Source organism: Aythya ferina, assembly GCF_964211825.1.
Source record: "Aythya ferina genome assembly, chromosome: 3".
Classification (NCBI taxonomy): domain Eukaryota; kingdom Metazoa; phylum Chordata; class Aves; order Anseriformes; family Anatidae; genus Aythya; species Aythya ferina.
This window is the reverse complement of record NC_140298.1, coordinates 50,374,597-50,393,968: the sequence shown is the minus strand read 5'-3', so window position 1 is coordinate 50,393,968 and position 19,372 is coordinate 50,374,597. Positions and strand designations below refer to the sequence as shown.

The window sequence follows — 19,372 nt, the reverse complement described above, 5'->3', positions numbered from 1 at the left end:
AAAAAAAAAAAAAAAAAGACTTAGTTGTTTATTGTTTTAATATCATCAATTTTAAGAATATAGTGCCCTTTCTTCTATTCAGTTTTCTAAAAAAAACGATCTAAACTGTGTGAACTTTCCAGTACTTTGATGATTAGCATACCTTCTTATATCACGTTTTTGTTGCACTTTCTTCATAATATTGAAAAGTTACAGTACAGAGGTCTACACAAAAAGTGTAACTTTTTTATCATGTATACAAAGACCACTGAATTCATCACATACACACAGCATAAAAGTGAAATAAGAATGTGGCAGTTTCAAAACAACACAAAATAAACTTGGAAATACCATGCCTGAAACAAAAATTCATTATTGTCTACAGTAACATATGCTGTATCAATGTTTTCCTGTACCACCAACATTAGACACAGAAAGGAACCATGCTGGATTTTTTTTTTTCCATTTCAGGTGGTGTTTTTTAAATCTAAACTTAAGTCATAAAATTAAATTGCTGATATTTCGTACCCCTAAGAGTGCCTAATGAAACTGACAAAACGGGAGGCTAAAATTTAGAGCACATAGCACACATATTAAAATGTGTTCATATTAAGAGAAGATAATTATGGTACACCATTGCAAGTTTCTATGCATTCACTTAATAATGAATGCCACATTTCAAACTAAGGTAATGTCCTTTTTAAACGTATAATTATTGGTTTGAAGTAGACAACAATGTTAAGCCATTATCTGACTTCTGTAGCCTTTAGACACATCTTCATTAAAATTGTTTGTTCACCTTGAAGTGTTCTTCAGCCATTCCAGTACCATGGAGGCCAGGAGGACAGTGAGCTAGCTTCAACTCCTTCAAGGCTTCAGAAAGTTCAGGCTTATTGCTGAAATTATTTATCACATTACCTATAGCTTTCAGAATAGCTGTAGCTTGTTCTATAAATCTGAAGCTCTCCTGGGGAAAGAGCAGAAAATCAACCATTGTTAGCAAGATTGTTCTAAGATTTTCTTTTGTTTCATTTGTAGGCTGTGATAGTATACAAAGACTTTTTTTCTGTGTTGAAGTATTAAAATTTTTTTAAATCAACTGATTGTTATTAATTTTATAAACCATTAAATCAATTATGTATTAAAAATTTAAATTTAATCAAAATTCAAAACATGCAAAATTTCACTGAGTTTAGCTATTGAAATGCAAATATTATAACAGGTAGCATAATGCATATCTATTATGGATTTTATTTTTCCTATATCTTTAGTTCTAGAAAATTTATTCAAAAATAAGAGGCACATATAAACTTTCTATTGCAGTGTTAAGATGACTGCTGTCATCTGAAATGCACAGCATCTTTTCTATTATAAAAGGGTACAGATGAGTATTTGTGTCTTCCTAAAATAGTCCAAATATATGCTGCCTAAGCCATCATTAATCTTCATCAAGATTTCTGTGCAAATATGTGGACACTCTCCTTCTAATGATACTCTGAAGTAAAGGGAATAGTTTAGCCAAAAGTCATTTTTTAATGCCGCAGCTTCTCACACTTAAACTTTGCTACAATAAGCATTGCAAATTTACCTAACTTGTTTTAACATCTAATTATTAGGACCCTGATTCACAGAATCACAGAATGGTTGAGGTTGAGGACCTCCAGAGATCATCTAGTCCAACAACACCCCTGCTCAAGCAGGGTCTCACCTAGAGCATGTTACACAGGATTGCATCCAGGCGAATTCTGAATATCTCCAAAGGAAACCTTACAAACTCTCTGGGCAGCCTGTTCCAGTACTCTGTCACGCAAACTGTAAATAAGTTCTTCCTCATATGGCAATAAAACCTCCTGTGGTTCAGTTTATACCCATTATCCCTTGTCCTATCACTGGTCACCACTGGGAAGAGTTCAGCCCCATCCTCTTTACATTGTCCCGTCAGCTATTTATAGAGGTCGATATGTTCCCCTCTCAGTCTCCTCTTCTTTAGGCTAAGTAGGCCCAACTTGCTTAGTCTTTCCTCGTAAGACAGATGTTCCAATCCCTTAATCATCTTTGTGGCTCTATGCTGGTCCCTCTCGAGAAGTTTTATGTCCGTCTTGTACTGGGATGCTCAAAACTGCACACAATACTCCAGGTGTGGCTTCACCAGGGCAAAGTAGAGGGGGAGGATCATCTCTCTCGACCTGATATCCACAGTCCTCCTGATGCAGGCTAGGATCGCATTGGCCTTCTTGGCCACAAGGGCATACTGCTGGCTCATGGTTAACTTGCTGTCCACCACAACCCTCATGTCCCTTACTGCAGAGTTGCTCTCCAGCAGGTCAGCCCTCAACCTGTACTGGTGCCTGGGGCTGTTCCTCCCCAGGTGCAGCACCTTGCACTTGCCCTTGTAGAACCTCATGAGGTTCCTCTCCACCCAACTCTCTCTCAAGCCTGTCCAGGTCCCTCTGAATGGCCGCACAGGCTTCTGATATGTCAGCCACTCCGCCAAGCTTTGTATAATCAGCAAATTTGCTGAGGGTGCACTCTGTCCCTTCATCCAGGTCACTGATAAGTTGAATAGCACTGGACCCAGTAGTGACCCCTGGGGGACACCACTAGCCACAGGCCTCCAACTAGGCTCAGCACCATTGAGCACAAACCCTGAGCTCTGCCATCCAGCCAGTTCTCAATCCACCCCACTGTCCACTCATGGATCCCACACTTCCAGAGCTTGGCCAGGAGGATCTGCATTGCTATATAAATTTGTTGTTATACTCATCTTTTAATTTTATTTCACTGCACAATTGAGCTCTAGAAGTTACACTCCCTCCCCATCTGTCCATGCCAAATATTTGGGCATAGCGCTTGCCAAAGAAATCTTGAAAATACAAATGTCAGTGATATCTGTCTGGAAAGTATGCAACAAAGACCAAAAGCTGTAATAATTACTCTCTGTGGCCTCTTATCTCAGTAATGAAAAGTTGTTTGAATCAATTATTTATTTTTAGGGATAAAAGCTACTCTGGGATTCAGTGAGTAATATGTGACAAAACAAATGGGACAAAACAAATTTTATTGATGCGACAAATTATTTTTACTAGACAGGTACGTTTGAATATGGAATGATACTCGTACATGTATTTTACCACTTGCCTCCAACAGAGAACTTATACACAACCTCTGATATATGTATGTCAGCTAGAGTATTTTGAGTATTCCATTCCACACTGCTGTTCGATGTGAACTACTGTCCTATCTGATGCTTGCTTCCACATTTATACCAGACAGCTGTTGCAAAATCCAACTCAGTACTTGTTATAAAACATATTTCTTATATCTTTTCATCCATTTCATACTGAATCACTGAATCACAGAATCACAGAATTTCTAGGTTGGAGGAGACCTCAAAATCATCGAGTCCAACCTCTGACCTAACGCTAACAGTCCCCACTAAACCATATCCCTAAGCTCTACATCTAAACGTCTTTTAAAAACTTCCAGGGATGGTGACTCCACCACTTCCCTGGGCAGCCTGTTCCAATGTCTAACAACCATTTCGGTAAAGAAGTTCTTCCTAACATCTAACCTAAAACTCCCCTGGCTCAACTTAAGCCCATTCCCCCTTGTCCTGTCACCAGGCACAACCTGGCCACCCCCACAACAGGCCAACTCCCACCTCTCTACAGCCTCCTTTAAGGTACCTGTAAAGAGCAATAAGGTCACCCCTGAGCCTCCTTTTCTCCAGGCTGAACAAGCCCAGCTCCCTCAGCCGCTCCTCGTAGGACTTGTTCTCCAGACCCCTCACCAGCTTCGTCGCCCTTCTCTGCACCCGCTCAAGCACCTCCATGTCCTTCTTGTAGCGAGGGGCCCAAAACTGAACACAGTACTCGAGGTGCGGCCTCACCAGAGCAGAGTACAGGAGGACGATCACCTCCCTAGCCCTGCTGGCTACACTGTTTCTGATACAAGCCAGGATGCTGTTGGCCTTCTTGGCCACCTGAGCACACTGCTGGCTCATATTCAGCCCACTATCCACCATCACTCCCAGGTCCTTCTCTGCCTGGCAGCTTTCCAACCATTCCTCTCCCAGCCTGTAGCTCTGCTTGGGGTTATTGCGCCCCAGGTGCAGGACCCGGCACTTGGCCTTGTTGAACTTCATGCAGTTGACCTCAGCCCATCGGTGCAGCCTATCCAGATCCTCCTGCAGAGCTTTCCTACCCTCGAGCAGATCAACACACGTGCATAGCTTGGTGTCATCTGCAAACTTACTGAGGGTGCACTCAATGCCCTCGTCCAGATCATTGATGAAGATATTAAAGAGGACCGGCCCCAGCACCGAGAGGACTGGCCCCAGCACCGAGAAACATAATAACAAAATGAAGATCCAACAGTACTTCACTTTAAAACTAAATAACAGTCAGAAACAGCTTTAGCATGATGTTTGACTGGTTCTTGCTATGCATACCTTTTCTAGACTTGGAATCACAGCATCCTCTTCTCCAAAAACACATGGCACCATGCTACAGAGATGAATATGGTACCCTATGGGAGAACTTACTGTGAATAGCAGTATGTGTCGCCTACATTAAAGAAAAAGAAAAAAAAAGTTTTGTTTTAAAGTCATAGTAAATCTTACATTTTTCCTTTCATACAAACATTTGGCAAAAATGAAATCCTTTCCTAATTTTTTCTAGTTCTTCAAATCCTGTATTTCTAATTTATTACTTTGCAACAACTTCCAGGTATAGGCTGTAGGTAAAATAAGAAAAGTCACTATTTTGTTTGTTTATTAATTAGATTTTACTCCTGTTTCTATATCAAAATACATGATTTCAATATTTATTCAATATGAATAAATTCAATATTTATTCAAGATAAATGTTCTGGTCATAAAAATAACTTAGACCATAATTTCCATGTTTGCAACAGTAAAAAACAGAAAAAAATAACAGATGTTTGGTAGATAAACTTTTCAGATTGGTGTCTTTGTGTAGCAACTGTGGGCCAAACCATCCAACCATTATCTACTCAGGTGGCAAAACACAAAAATTCAGTATGTTATTGGCTTATGCCTATCTCATTCTTGTGTAGCTCACGACAGTTTCCAATCACAAGTCAAAATATTTCCAACTATGGTTATACAACACTGGGGTCTCAAGCTCCTCTCTCCAGTGAGTAGTTTCCTACAGTCCCTCTGAAATACGTGAGAAATCTACTGCCATTAAATAGCGAAGTTTCATGGTCTTATATCATTGTCAGAATGGCATTTAGCTCAGTAGGCTTGTAAAAGCTGCAACTTTGTTTTAAACAGAGATATAGCAGTGAGAATAAAAAAGGAGAGTTATATTGCTAACCACGTCCCAAAGATTTTATTAAATTGTGTCTTGTTTGGAGTGAAATGTGAGGTGCCCCCTGGCAACCAAGAGGCAGAGGGAAGAATCTGCCTTCCAGGCTGAGCAAGTCATTTTTCATTAGGAGTGAAATGGGGGAGTGGTCAGTAAGCCCATTTCTTTCCCACACCTGCTGTAAATTAAGGTTTACTGAAAGCCTGAATAGAGGAGAGAGAATCAAAAGTGGGATGATTAACTTTTAGAATTGCCTGTATCTCTAGTAACTTTGAAGTTTGCAGGTGCAAGAAGAAGAGCTTATTTTGGCTTCATTAGAGGACAGGGGTATGCAAATTTGGAAACTACGCCTAGGAAATGCGCGTGCCAAAGAACTAACCTACAATCAGAATAGTACATGTATCTTTTCTATATTAATCCACATCCAGACAATTAGCAGGCTCTATTAAATATCTAATTTTAATATCAACATGCTAGCATTGTGTGTTTTTTTCTCTGTGCTTATTTATTTATTTGTTTTTGTTGTTTTAAGGGATTTAAAATATATGACACATATTTGATATATACTCAATCAATGCTCTAAAGTACGTTTTGTTGTACTCTAAGTATGTAGCATGATACTGATTTATATTTTAAGAAAGATAAACTATCTTAAGAGAGCAGGAAAAAAAAGCAAGCTGAAAGTTCAGATCATTACTTTCCAAATACATTTTGTGTCATCTTTTTGATGTGTTTTTGGTGTGTCTCTATTTTTGGAAATGAAAAAGGCCTCAATGAATTAGTCAGCAACCTCCTGTTTAGGGCAAGATACAGTGATGTCATCTTTCACTGCAAAGATTTTCAGAAACTAACAAATATCAAAGGCTTTTGCCTTTCATCTATTTATTTTAATAATCAGGCAATGCTTTATACTACATATATGGAATTACATACAAAGATAAATAAATTACATTAAGCAGTAGTAATACAGTTTTGAAATAACTTTAGAATGTGAGGTAAGCTATTCAAGGCTTCTTGGATGCCCTCAGAATTTCTCCTTTCATGGTTCATAAATCCTATTTCTATGAACCTTCTGCATTATTCTTTCACAGTTCCACTAAAAATCCTAATTTTTTTTTTTTGGCATTTTGATAAATATCTCAAAATCATTCTAGTTAGAAATAATGTTAAGTAAAAATTGTATTCTAGTTCAAAATATTTTTGTATTAAAACATATAAACTAATAAACAGGATTTGTCTTGCTAAGTACTATTAAACAAGAGCAAAAAGTTCAAAATCTTTATAAGGGCTTGGTTAATTATTTTAAATTCCCAGTAATTTTGCAGTCTTACCAAATCTTAGCTATCAAACAGTTTGATATTTCAAAAACTTACATTTTAGGAAATAAAACCTTAGTTACTATGTAAAGTAAAAAATCGTCTCAATCTCTAGGCACAAAGAAGCCTTCAGAAATGAAGGCTCATACATACCCAACAGGAAGATTTAACACAGTAGCTTTAGTTGCATATGTATGCATCTTCAGAACAAGCTCCCCAGGAGCTGCACATTTCCAAGAGAAATGTTCAACCATCAGTGTTGCCTTTGAAGTACTAGGAGCCTCTTTTTTAGTAGCTATGATAAGAGAGAAAACCAAACAGAAATACCAAAAACCAACCAAACAAAACACAATTAAGGGGAAGGCATAACAGTTAAAATTAATACAAATACATTTATGTGAATATAAATGACTGTGACCTTACAGTCATTGAGATCTGTATATAGGTTTTGATAATGAACAGAAACGATGTAGTCATTAAAAATATTCAGGTGATAAAGAATATGGCTAATTTGTACTGTTTACTAGAAAACCATGGCTAAAACAAGGCATTGAAAGAATGTGTAAATTTGATATCTTCCAAGTCACTTAAAGATGCTCTAAAACTTCTTAAAAGTTTTAGAATGCATAATCTGTTATCTTGCAACGGAAGTGAACACACATAGCTTATATTCCTACTATAGCTTAGTTATTTTAACAGGTTGATTAGGTTTTGGCATTGTTTTTGTTGTTGTTGTTTTGTTCTGGTTTTAAGATTTCTTTTGGTTATAGCTGCTGTACTCCTGAAGCACTAAAATTATGTTTATACCTGATGTTCAAATGTCTTTTTAACTTAAGCTGATCGTCATAATATTCATTAGCTTTACTATATGCTATTCTATGATTCCCATAGAATTCAAGCAATTTTTATTTAAACCATCCAAACTTTTGGATTTTGAAATAATCCACCTTTAAATGAGCTTACTGTGCATTGGTTTAAAAATCAGTTCAAAAATAATCTCGTCATATTACTAACTTTACTGCATTTTTATCAGCTAAGGCATAAAGTGGCTTTCAAGAATGAAAATTACTTAGATTTAAAAAAAAAAAAAAAAAAAAAAGAAAAAGAAACACAAGGAAATCCATATCAGAAAAATATTGATGAAAAGTATGCATCAAAACATAATATACAGTAAAGGGATCCTTTCAAGAAAATATTCATTTTCAACATGAAGTAACAAGAAAACATTCCTTGGACTTTTAGTGTATTACCAAGAATCAACTTTACTATTTAATGCTAACCTATGTCAAAATACTCCATGACTAAGCTCAACTTCATAAACATATTAAACATTAACATACACTTTTCTGCATTGGCCTTACCTCCAATGTCCCAGCGTACTAATGCAGAGAAACTAACCAGTATTTCAATGGGATTCAGACTGTCCACAAGTAAATAATAGAGGACTCGATCATCAGTAGACTGTATAGAAAAAAGACATTTTCTTATCTTTCATTTTTTACTATCTTTCATTTTTATTGAATATGGCCTGCTCAGACTTATAAAAAGCATTAGATTTTGGATATTATGATCATAGATACGGTATGAAAACGAAATTAATCGTCCTTATGTCCTCCAAACAGCAGACATCATTCGAGCCCAGAGCCTCATGCTGCATGTATGAATGATATTGTTCAGGTAGGAGATAAAAGAAAATGTAAAAGCTTCTTGAATGAGAATTCATCTACTTTTACATGATTTTCTTTACATGTAGTACTTCAGTAGTTCCCTGTGACAAACAGCATTTAACAGAAGAAAAAAATGTTTGCTTTGTGTTGCAACTTCCTGACTCTAGTTAGATACAGTAAGCTTATAAGAAATAAGGGCTCTTTTAATTGGTAAACATAACTGATTCTGCCTCATTATGTATGGAGGCAGCATTTTGCATTCTACACTTTAATACAAAATTCTTGTTCAAATATCAAAAACTGTAGAACGACTCTGCTGTTCCTTCCTAGATATTCTTCAAAATCTGAAGGTGAATAAGCTTCTTTGCTTCAGCACTCTTTTAATATGTCAGCTTTTTCCTGAAGACATATAAATAAGTTTTTGGTGTTTGCTCCTGGAATAAAATTCTGTTGGTTTTGTAGCATAATTTAAAGTGTTTTTTATAATGCTGATACAGAATTTGCCTAATAGTGTAAACACCTCATGCTTATCAATGTAAAAAATAGAATGATGTTATAGCAAAGGGTGATTAGATACGTTTTTAGCACACCACCACAGAAGGTTATATAGTCTGTATTTGATTACGGCTTGTGGAAGTATATTGTGTAATTTTTGATTAAAATTTGTTATGATTTGATTATAAATACAGAGAGGTGTAGAGGCACTACAATTATGAAGAACAATCTGTGTAGTTAACTTTCTCAGTACAGAATTTTACATTAAATTCATACCTGGAGTTTATATTTAACAAATTACTATGTAATTACACTACAGTTACAGCATGCAACTAGAGCTGGAACAGGATATTCAGACATGTTGAATAACATTCTGATAATATGAACTAATGGCAGGTTTAAAAGCCATCATTATTTCAGTGTAACGGAGGGTTAGTTCCACATCAGAACTTGATCATAGAACTTGGTATGTAAAGAGAAAATGGAGGGCTAATCTAACAGACCCCTGATTTGGGTACTAGAGGTGACAGATGAAGATGAATGAGAACTGAAGAGGAGATTCTGAAGCTGAATCATTATTGAAATTAATTTAGAAAAGTCTCTAAATAGCTACGAGGCAGACTTCTTTCAAGATAAAGGACGGACATAGATGTGTTTCACTCTAAAATATACTCTCACCACCAACTTTTATGATTTACTTATTCAATATGTCTTGAATTATTCTGCAATGGCAATCCACAACATTTTTTTCTCCTTGTCTTAAACACAACGAAATACTTCTGGGTATTTTCTAGCAAACATCATCATTATATTGACTATAATAATCCTAAGGTGTTATTATTTTTTCAGTAATAGCAGTTCTATGTGGTGTACCAATGAAATTTAGAAAATATATACTATTGAATTATGTAAAGTTTTCACAAAAATTTTTAAAAGTACGTACAAACTCAATATAGTCATATACCTTAAACTCTGTCTTCTGGTAATTGTAAGTATATGTGTGTGGCTTATGGAAAACATACAGGTTCCTAGGAAGAAAACAATACAAAACAAAAAGTGGGAAAATAATCTTAGCATAAATGACATATTTCAGGTAAATGTCTTTTTCATTGCATAAGATACTAATTTTACTTAGTAAATGCATTATAATCTTCCATAAATCACAGCTATTTCTCATAAATGATTCAGTATTTTTTGCTTCATAAAAGGACAGTACAATTCATCTCTGGAGAAAGCAGCTGATAATAATTTATACTTTTGCTGTACTTATAAAGTGCAGTCCACTGGAGGTCAAACCACTAATTTGTCCTATTAATCTGTAATCTATGAATTGTAATAAACTAATAATTTCCATGCCTAATAATTACTGTAATGAAGTTTTCTATAAAGCATTTCACGGTAAGGTAGAACTCTTTTGTAAAGTTTATTAATACCTCTTTCAATTACCTGGTGACTACTTACTTTCAGAAACTTTATCATAATTCCTGATAAAAAAAAATAAAATAAAATAATACATATATATATTCTGATCTTGATTTAACCAAGGACAATATTTTGGCTTCAGTGTTAATTTAGGATGGATGACATTGAATGTGAAGTCCAATGTCTTATATAAAATAAATGTTTTGATTACTCAGATATTTTATTCATGATTTATTGCTGAAATATCAATTCCTACAATGACCAGAGTTTTTCTGATTTCCCAAAGGTGATACAAACTCTGAAAATTCATCTTGTTTTGATGGTGTGGGAAATATAGACTAGTCAGATAAGGAAATGCTTTCAACAGAACTGACTGGTAAAAATTAAAATGATATGCACCTAAATTCTCCGAGTGATAAATTCTTCAAAAGTGAAGAATAAGTTAAGAAGAATAAGTTAACTCATATGCACTTAGGACAGGAATGTAAGAAACTGACAAATGCTTGGTATTTCTTAATATTGCTGTAGTCTACAAAATGTCAACACTATTTTAACATTTGGCTAACAAGTTTAAGAATCCATATTTTACACTCTATGTCACACTGTTGGAAGGACTTCGAATTAAAAGAAAAAGTCTTTGCTTCCCCCCCCCCCCCCCCCCCCCGAAAGCTGTATCTCTCTGAGCCTGGGGTCCCTAAAATGAGTCAGACAAGCCTTAACAAGCTAGTTCCTGCAGTGCTGCTGGTATAAAAGTTATACCTTCTCCCTTATATACTCCCCCTGCATGTCTTATCTGCTCAAGAAAAACATTAATTTATGAAAATAAAAGCTTCACACAAAAAAATCCCAATTACAAACTAAAACGAAAAAAAAATAAAAAAAAGAAGCGAGCGTTTTCTCTGAGAAAATTACTCCCGTCAGCAATGTGAGGTTGTCCAAAGGAGCTGTATTTTTCCAGGCTCCTTAAATACAGAGAACTGAAGTTAAAGGGATACGCCAGAAGGGAAGATGGGGGCTGGAAGGTGGGGACCAAGAGAAGGTAGAAATGAAAAATGACAGCAAGAACAGCATGCAAGCAACGTGACAATTACAAATAGCAGAATGATTTTAAAGGACATCAGAAAAGGGTGTTTAATTTTAATATACAGATCAGGTTTGAAATATATATAAATACTAAGTAAACTACACAATTTTGAAAAGAAGAAATTTTAAAATTGGTGGGAGAATACAAAGTTTCTTTTCTGGAGTAAGTTCTGAAGTAGTGGGGAAAAAAAAAATCTTACCTAAGGGCTGATGTGCAACGTAAATGTTGCACTTGTCTTGATCCCTCTTGTCTATGCTTTATATGCTACACATGCATAATGCCAAGTGCTAAGTGTGAGTAAAAATGTGACATTTAGAATTTTTTCTCTTTCAAATACGGAAGATTTCAACAACTTTTATTGCTTTAGAATTGTAACGTTCACAGACTGAGGCCAACCAGTGGCTGACGTGTCAGATTAGAGCATCCGAATTGCTTTGTGCTCCATGACCTACCATGTTCTACCCACATTACATACAGTGTGTAATACACTTCATGAAGCTGATGGCTGTGTTCTCTGCAGTACTCTGGAGGGCACACCCAAGACAGCCTGGGGTTGCACCTTCAGATTCACTGCCAATAGAGACAGTAAATCTGGTCTGAAGTCTTGGGACTACCCTAAAAGGAAGGATAGTTATACAAAAAAGATCTGTTGAGAATAAATAGGTTTTATATAGTCACATTTCACATTTTATCATTATTATACCATACATTTTAAGGAATACAACACAAAACCTCTGCTTCTTACTGGAAACAAACACAGAAGTCTTCAAAGCTAATCCAGGTTTCCTTGGAAACAGAAGTAATTTCTGACTTGATTTCTTCCTTTGATTTATCCTCTGTCTGGCTGTTCATATCAGTATCAGCTGTTTCTGACATTTGTTTTGCATCAGAACTAATATTTTCATGCAATTCTTCTGCAGAGATAAGAAGACACACAGATTCAATACACTAATAACATATACATCAAAGTAAAATTATATTTATTTTGAAAAATTATCCTGAAATTATTAGGGTATTTTCCATACATCTTAAGAGTTTAAAATAAAATAAAATAAATAAAGTAAAATAAAATAAAATAAAATAAAATACAAAGTTCAAAAGATGACTGAAACAATTCTGTATAGGTTCTTGTTGCCTCCATCTGAAATGAGCATGTAAGAAATATATAACAATTTGTCCAAAGCTTCTGTTCAGTGCAAAGCTGGTGTGGCAGTATGACATATTTTTTTTATAACCCCCAGAAGACAAAAAATATATGAGAGTGAGGACATAAAGACCTAGTTTTGCTGCTGGTACTTAGGTAGTACTCCTTTGATACTACACACACAAGCCTGTCTAACTACTTGTTAACAGAAGTTAATTTGAACAATATTACCTTTGTTTTCTTGTAGAAAAATCTGAACTATTGTCATATGTATACCAAAATATTAACACAGAATTGTCATGTAGAAACATTTTGTAATCATTTAATAACATTTTAATTTGCATTGAAAGATCACCTTTCTCTGCCTTTACTCTGTGAGATTCAACTGAATTGTTGTAGGACGTTTAGTCTTCTCCAAAAAGAAGTATTGAGGAGAGCTCAGAATAGCTGAGATTAATAGAAGAGTTCAAACATTAACAGCTATTAAATCAGAATGTTTCCTAAGGAAAAACATGAGGTAATATCCAAACAGGTTTTTACAAATCAGAAAGGTGATTAGAAAAATGCATAATTTATATTTAAATATGCTTTGTAATATTTCATGATCAGTGAAACATATAGCGATCTGCTGAATAATGAGTTTACCAGATATAAATGGCTCTAAATTATTTTTGCAACTATTTTTCAAGAATGAAAAGTAGTGTAATGTAAGGAGATGTCAGAAGATAAGATTTCTGAGGAGTGACCGAGGGGCTTGAGATTTAGTCTTGAGAAGTGGAGGTTGAGGGCAGACCTCATTGTTCTCTTTGACTATCTGAAAGGAGGATGCATTGAGGAGGGTGTCAGTCTCTTTTCTCAGGTGACAAGTGATAGGATACAAGGAAACAGCCTCAAGTTGTGCCAGGGGGGATTAAGATTGGATATTAGGAAGAGTTTCTTCCCAGAGAGGGTGGTGAAGCATTAAAACAGGCTACCCATGGAAGCAGTGGAGTCCCCATTCCTGAAGGTATTTAAGAGATGTGGGAACATGACACTAAGGGACATGGTTTAGTGATGGGACTTAGTAGGTCAGCTTGGTGGTTGGACTTGATGATATTAGAGGCCTTTTCCAACCTAGATGATTCTATGATTTTTTGAAATGTGCCAAAGACCTTTTTCTCTCCCTTACCATATGGAAAAACTTCTTGAAAGCTGTGAAACCTAGGCTTTTTCTTAGATATAAGTTAATACAGCTTTCAGGCCTCTAGTGAAATAATCACAGTGGCTTACAAATCTGCCTATCACAAAAAGGGGCACCAGAGATGAACTATGCCTTATGCCATTGCCATCTGCCATTACCATCATGCTATATGCCATTGCCAATGGCCTTATGCCATTGCCATCTTCCTACAGCTCGATGTTTCTCTTCATTTTGAACACCAGTGCTAGAATACTATCAATAGACTGTGTTCAGAATCTATTGGGTCAATAGATCTCTGATGGCTTCGAACAGAAGATAATGTTCCACCTTATTTAAAAGTCAATACATAAACCTTTCTGTTGATTATGCATGTAAACTGGGGCCAGAGGAAACCGTAGCCCTCCCAGTACAACTAAAGGAAAGCAAAAGCAGTGTCAACAAAATGGCTGAATTTTCCCCACTAGCAAAATATCATATGACATAAAAATGTCATATTTTATCCTTTTTTTATCCATGTATTCCAAAGAATATTCTGTTCAGAGCTTCCTGGCTCCATACAGAAATATAAGAAAAAAATAAAACAAGCTGCTTACATACATTGTATGCAAGAAGTGACACTTCCAGCTATGAGAAACTGCTAACACTGGGTTTTACAGTGAAGATATAATTTATGAAATAAAACTATAAATAAATTTGAAGCAAATCTTAAGAGCTGCTCAGTATAAATTATTATTTTAAGACTGACATATGGAAGATAATTTCAGAAAATAATTGCCCGTAATTATCATATAATTTATTCCTTGAACAAATGCAAATACTAATCAAATACACAGGGATGTAATGTAAGCATATTATAAAGTTAAACCTGGCAAAGATCTTTAGAAAAAGGCAGAGCACATTGAAATTCAAGAACTTGATACTGCCTAGAACTCAAACTACAAAGATTAATGCTGCAGTCAAGACCAAGAGGAAAAGAAGTAACTTGATTAATCAGTTAAAACACTCAGGTATAGAAGTAATACTAAAACATCCACTGCAACAACAACAAATTGCAACAAATAAAAGCAGATGAACAAGTAAGAGCAAACCAACATAAAAACTCAAATAATAAATATAAAAAGGGAAAAAAGAAAGAGTAGAATACAAACACAGATTAGCAGAGTTTATTAAACAAATCCCTATTTTTATGGTAAGAAAAAATTGTACTGCATGACAATCTCAGAATTATTAGAAAGAGTAAAGTTCTTAAGAAATTGAGAAGACATTTCTAAGACAGTTAACATCAAAAGCTGTCATTGGTTTTGATAAGTGCTCATTATTTTTCAAGCTCTGGCTTTTTACTGAGGTGCTTAAATGTAAGTCAAGCTCCCTCATCAAACTGACTACATTTTGGGTGCTGACACATTCAGTATCAGGACACTTTTTATCTGGTTATTTGTAGTCATGTACTAGCTCTTTAGGAGAACACACAAATTATGAATTCAAGGGACTGCTAGCCAAATACATGATAATACTACCCTGTAAAAAAATGTTCAAAATTTTTCAAAATTGAAAAATATTTCTCTGCTTCATTTATTTCTTTATTTATTTATTTGTTTTGTAAAAAGCTATAGACAAACTGGTTTATGGGAATAGATGTACAAAAATGGAAGTTTCCCATTTAGAGCAGAAATTTCAGAGTCCTCAAAGACCCATGTGATCACCGATTCTGATGCAAGGAAAGGATATAGAGTCAAAGATTGGGAAAAGGAGAAGAGTCAGCCCCTTTTGGTGGTGGACAGTCTGCAATACAATTGGATTATAAGTACTGAGCAATTTCTATTCTAAAACAATGCTATTCAGCAGCACAAAGTTAACACTATGAGGGGGCAAACTCATCAATTTGTTGTACAAAGGGTAATGAAAAGAACTATTTTAGTTAACTAAATATGACAACAAAAGAATGAATTTCCTACAATGCTGTGCTGATAGCTGAAGAATTATATTCATCTCTGCTCCTTGCATTCCTATATGGGGAAAATTATATGGTAAGTAATCCTCTGAAAGTATTTTATATTGTACAGACAGAAAATGTGTCAAAAAGTCATTGCACTTGTTACCTTGTAAATACTCTAAATTACCATGTGTATTTTAAATTATTAATGCTATGTGTTTGATAGTGACCTAGACATATGTAGATATGTATAGACAGAGTAGTACAGAATCAGAATCACAGAATCACAGAATTTTCTAGGTTGGAAGAGACCTCAAGGTCATCGAGTCCAACCTCCAACCTAACGCTAACAGCCCTCCACTAAACCATATCCCTAAGCTCTACATCTAAACGTCTTTTGAACACTTCCAGGGATGGTGACTCCACCACTTCCCTGGGCAGCCTGTTCCAGTGCCTCACAACCCTTTCAGTGAAGAAGTTCTTCCTAACATCTAACCTAAAACTCCCCTGGCTCAACTTAAGCCCATTCCCCCTCGTCCTGTCACCAGGCACGTGGGAGAACAGGCCAACCCCCACCTCGCTACAGCCTGAGGTCTGAAAAAAAAAATTATCCAAAAATGTTACTCTACCATCATGAACAGAATATGTGTATCTATTACACCATTTTAGCTATTATTTTGCACAATAAGATATTTTGCTGATGATTGTAAAATGAGAGAGAACACTACTTAAACATGCTCCAAGTAACAATATAGAGAGGTCTACAACAAAACACAGAAAGCAATGAAGAACATAAATTGCAAATGCATTTCAACCATAAAGAAATGTGAGGAAATACTGATATTCATTCAACTACATTTTTTAAATTATTATTATGATTTATTTATTTATTTATTTGCTCTGTCATAGATTCTCACAAAATCACAGAAGGCCAGGTTTGAAAGGACCAGACCATTAATGAAAAAATCTGCTGGGACAAGGTGCATTAGTCCCCTTCATGTGTGCAAAGAAACTGAAATATCAAATCTGAGCTGCCTTAAACCAAATTACATTTTCATTATGAAAAAAGCATTATATAATACTGTAAAGCTGAAAGCAACTCCAGCTACCAACTTCAATAGAACATCAAATTCTAGCCTCTTTTTCGGAAAATTTAAAGATTCTCCACACAATCAGAGAAAATATCTAGAAAATATTCTACATCTGAAGTGTACTACTTCGATATATCTCATATGTATAACAATAATGTCACACTGAATAATTCCAGCATGTTTATTTGAAATTTCACTTTCTGATCTTATCATTTCCAGACTGTATTTTAGTGTCATCATGTTTCTGGATAAATATACTGGAACAGCAAGATTTCTGTGAGATAACATATAATCATGAGAATAATGTGATAACATGAATGAGTTACATTAGATTCACTATCTGCACCAACAGCAATTAGGAATCATAGAAAAGCACTTTATCTTGTATATAGCTGCTTTATGGTAAAAACAGAGCAGATAGAGCAAGTGTAAATTTGTGAACATTCATGTTATTACAGAGCACAATTAAGTGTAATTATATGTTTTAGGACATTTTGTTGTTGTTGTTCTGGCAGATTTGTAAAGCTATGATTTTCTACTCAGGACATTCGAGAGAAAGACAGTGATGCACCATATTTACAACAAATGTGAGAGGACAAAGTTTCCTAAAAAAAAAAAAAAAGGTAGTGAAGAGCAAGAAAAGCATTCATTTATATGTTTAAATTTGCTTGTAAAATAGCACTGCCCTCAATAGGAATGCTTGTCAAATCTGCTGTAAGTGAAGAGAAGGAACTTTCCTGACATCAGACTGTCCATGTATTCAGCTGTCTGATGACCTGTAACTGAGCTCTGAAGACATAAAGTTATTGGATCCTCATTCACATACTTTGCACACTTTGAAAAATTTTTAGGAATGATAAAAACATGCATTAAAAATCCTATACTGATAAATAAAACATTTTAAATAAGATTTCTCAGTTTCCCTCAGTCTTGGTTCATGATTCATGTTCTCAGACATTATGTGGAATTGAAAGTCTCAGTGAATCATTTTGGAATAATAGGAAATAACCCTCACAACGTACAGTGCATGACACAGTGCAAAGCATTAAACCAAGATTTATTAGTAAGCCTTCTGTCCCAATAGTTTTTTCTTTTAGAATGATTTTTTTGAAATGGGGTTTGTAAATAATTAATTAAGACATTAAAAGAGGTGTGTTATTTAAAAAAAAACAATCATATCACCTAAAGTGTGCATAGAGCTCCGGTCTTTGAATCCAGTAACGATTATTAACTATATAAAGACGTAATAAATGGATTTTACATAGAGAAATGACAACACACAAGTGGAGATTGTGAGAAAAACCCTAACCTCAGCACAGAGGATTTTGTTACAGTAGTAATGTGAATTATTAGTATTATAGGTCAGAGGATGTAAACATGTCCACTTCCACATTTTCCTCTGTTATGCTATGAGTGTACGAACCTCATGGAGAAAGCTGTCCACAGCTCTCTGTAGCATGAGAAAGTTTGTTATAAAACAAAACACAAGACTATCGTGATATTTTGTGGACATACACAACATACCAGTATAGGTATCATAGAGATTTCTCAACTCCTCATGATGTTTGCTGATAAAATTTCACAACAAAGCAAAAAGATCTTCCAGTAGATGATAGATGCAAAGTTGATCGATTTATACAAAAGAAGAGCAACAATGGGAGCCATCTCTAGATTACCTAAGCCACAGAGTAAGCCATCAGCTTTCTCTCTTCTGGCTATTTTGGCTACAAGAAGTGTTTTTCAGAATGCAGCATGCAAAGATTGTAAAAAAGACTGAGGGATTTTTTTCCCCAATGGAATTAAAGATACATTTATTTTTTTTAGATAACCCTGCATTTTCTTGTTCTTTCAGTTTCAATTTCTTACTTTTGAAACATTTAAGAAGTATCTCATTCATTCAGGATATGTTGCTGAGTGTTGATGAAGATACCTCACTTTTTAGGATTTTATCCACTTTAACAGCCAACGGTCTGATTTTTACAAATTTTGAATGATAACTGTTAAAAACTTTATCATGTTATTACTCTAGCACCAATTTCTACCATTCTTGAGTAGATTTTGAATAAGCAGAAACGACAGCTATCTGGCTACTGAGATGCACTAGCTTCAGAAGCAATTAATAGTGACAGCTACAGAAATACTCCAACATCCCAACATATTCATGTCGGGCTTTAAGGAGACATCTACTGCAAACTACTACATTTCTATTGAATTTTGGAATAGAACTAAAAGAGGTACAAAAAAAAAAAAAAAAAAAAAAAAGCTGTGAGACAATAGCTGACGAATTTTATTTCCATCTCATTAACTTATAGAATTTTATACAGTGAGATTTTGGTTCTATTTACTGGAAAGATATTAATAAAAATCCTATATAGAAGTCAAAAGAAAAGATATTCAAGCACTACAGCACTAGAAATCATTAACAGTTCTTAAGAGTATAATGTAAAAATTGTCTTTTACCTGTACAGAACATAATGATTAAAAGCTATTTATTTGTAAAATATATTTATTAGTATTTATTAATATAGGTTTTGCAGGATTGACTCACATTTGCTTCAAGATATTTAAAAATCATAAATGTATTTTCAGTCTTCATTATACTTTAAGTATGGCCTAGTGTTTTTTTGTGTGGTTGTCTTTCTTTATGAGCTTATCTTGTATCCTATTTTGGAGTTACTAGAGCTGGTTGATTGGTTTAACAATTTTCCAGGAAATGAGTTTAAAAGTTTAA

General features: G+C 34.9%; 1 protein-coding gene across 6 annotated transcripts in view; it reads right to left on the bottom strand.

Moving 5' to 3' along the window:
- The window catches only part of ADGB (androglobin), a 117,883-nt gene that overhangs the window by 45,082 nt on the left and 53,429 nt on the right, over positions 1 to 19,372 (bottom strand). For 5 of the 6 annotated variants that reach the window (XM_084513821.1, XM_084513822.1, XM_084513824.1 and 2 more), the window contains 6 exons: positions 12,039 to 12,207; positions 9,752 to 9,815; positions 7,987 to 8,086; positions 6,779 to 6,920; positions 4,430 to 4,544; positions 779 to 946 (listed from right to left, as the gene is read on the bottom strand). In XM_084513821.1, the coding sequence (XP_084369947.1) occupies positions 779 to 946; positions 4,430 to 4,544; positions 6,779 to 6,920; positions 7,987 to 8,086; positions 9,752 to 9,815; positions 12,039 to 12,207 (758 nt within the window). The remainder of the gene's footprint in view (positions 1 to 778; positions 947 to 4,429; positions 4,545 to 6,778; positions 6,921 to 7,986; positions 8,087 to 9,751; positions 9,816 to 12,038; positions 12,208 to 19,372) is intronic. The other variant, XM_084513823.1, reaches the window with a different exon arrangement.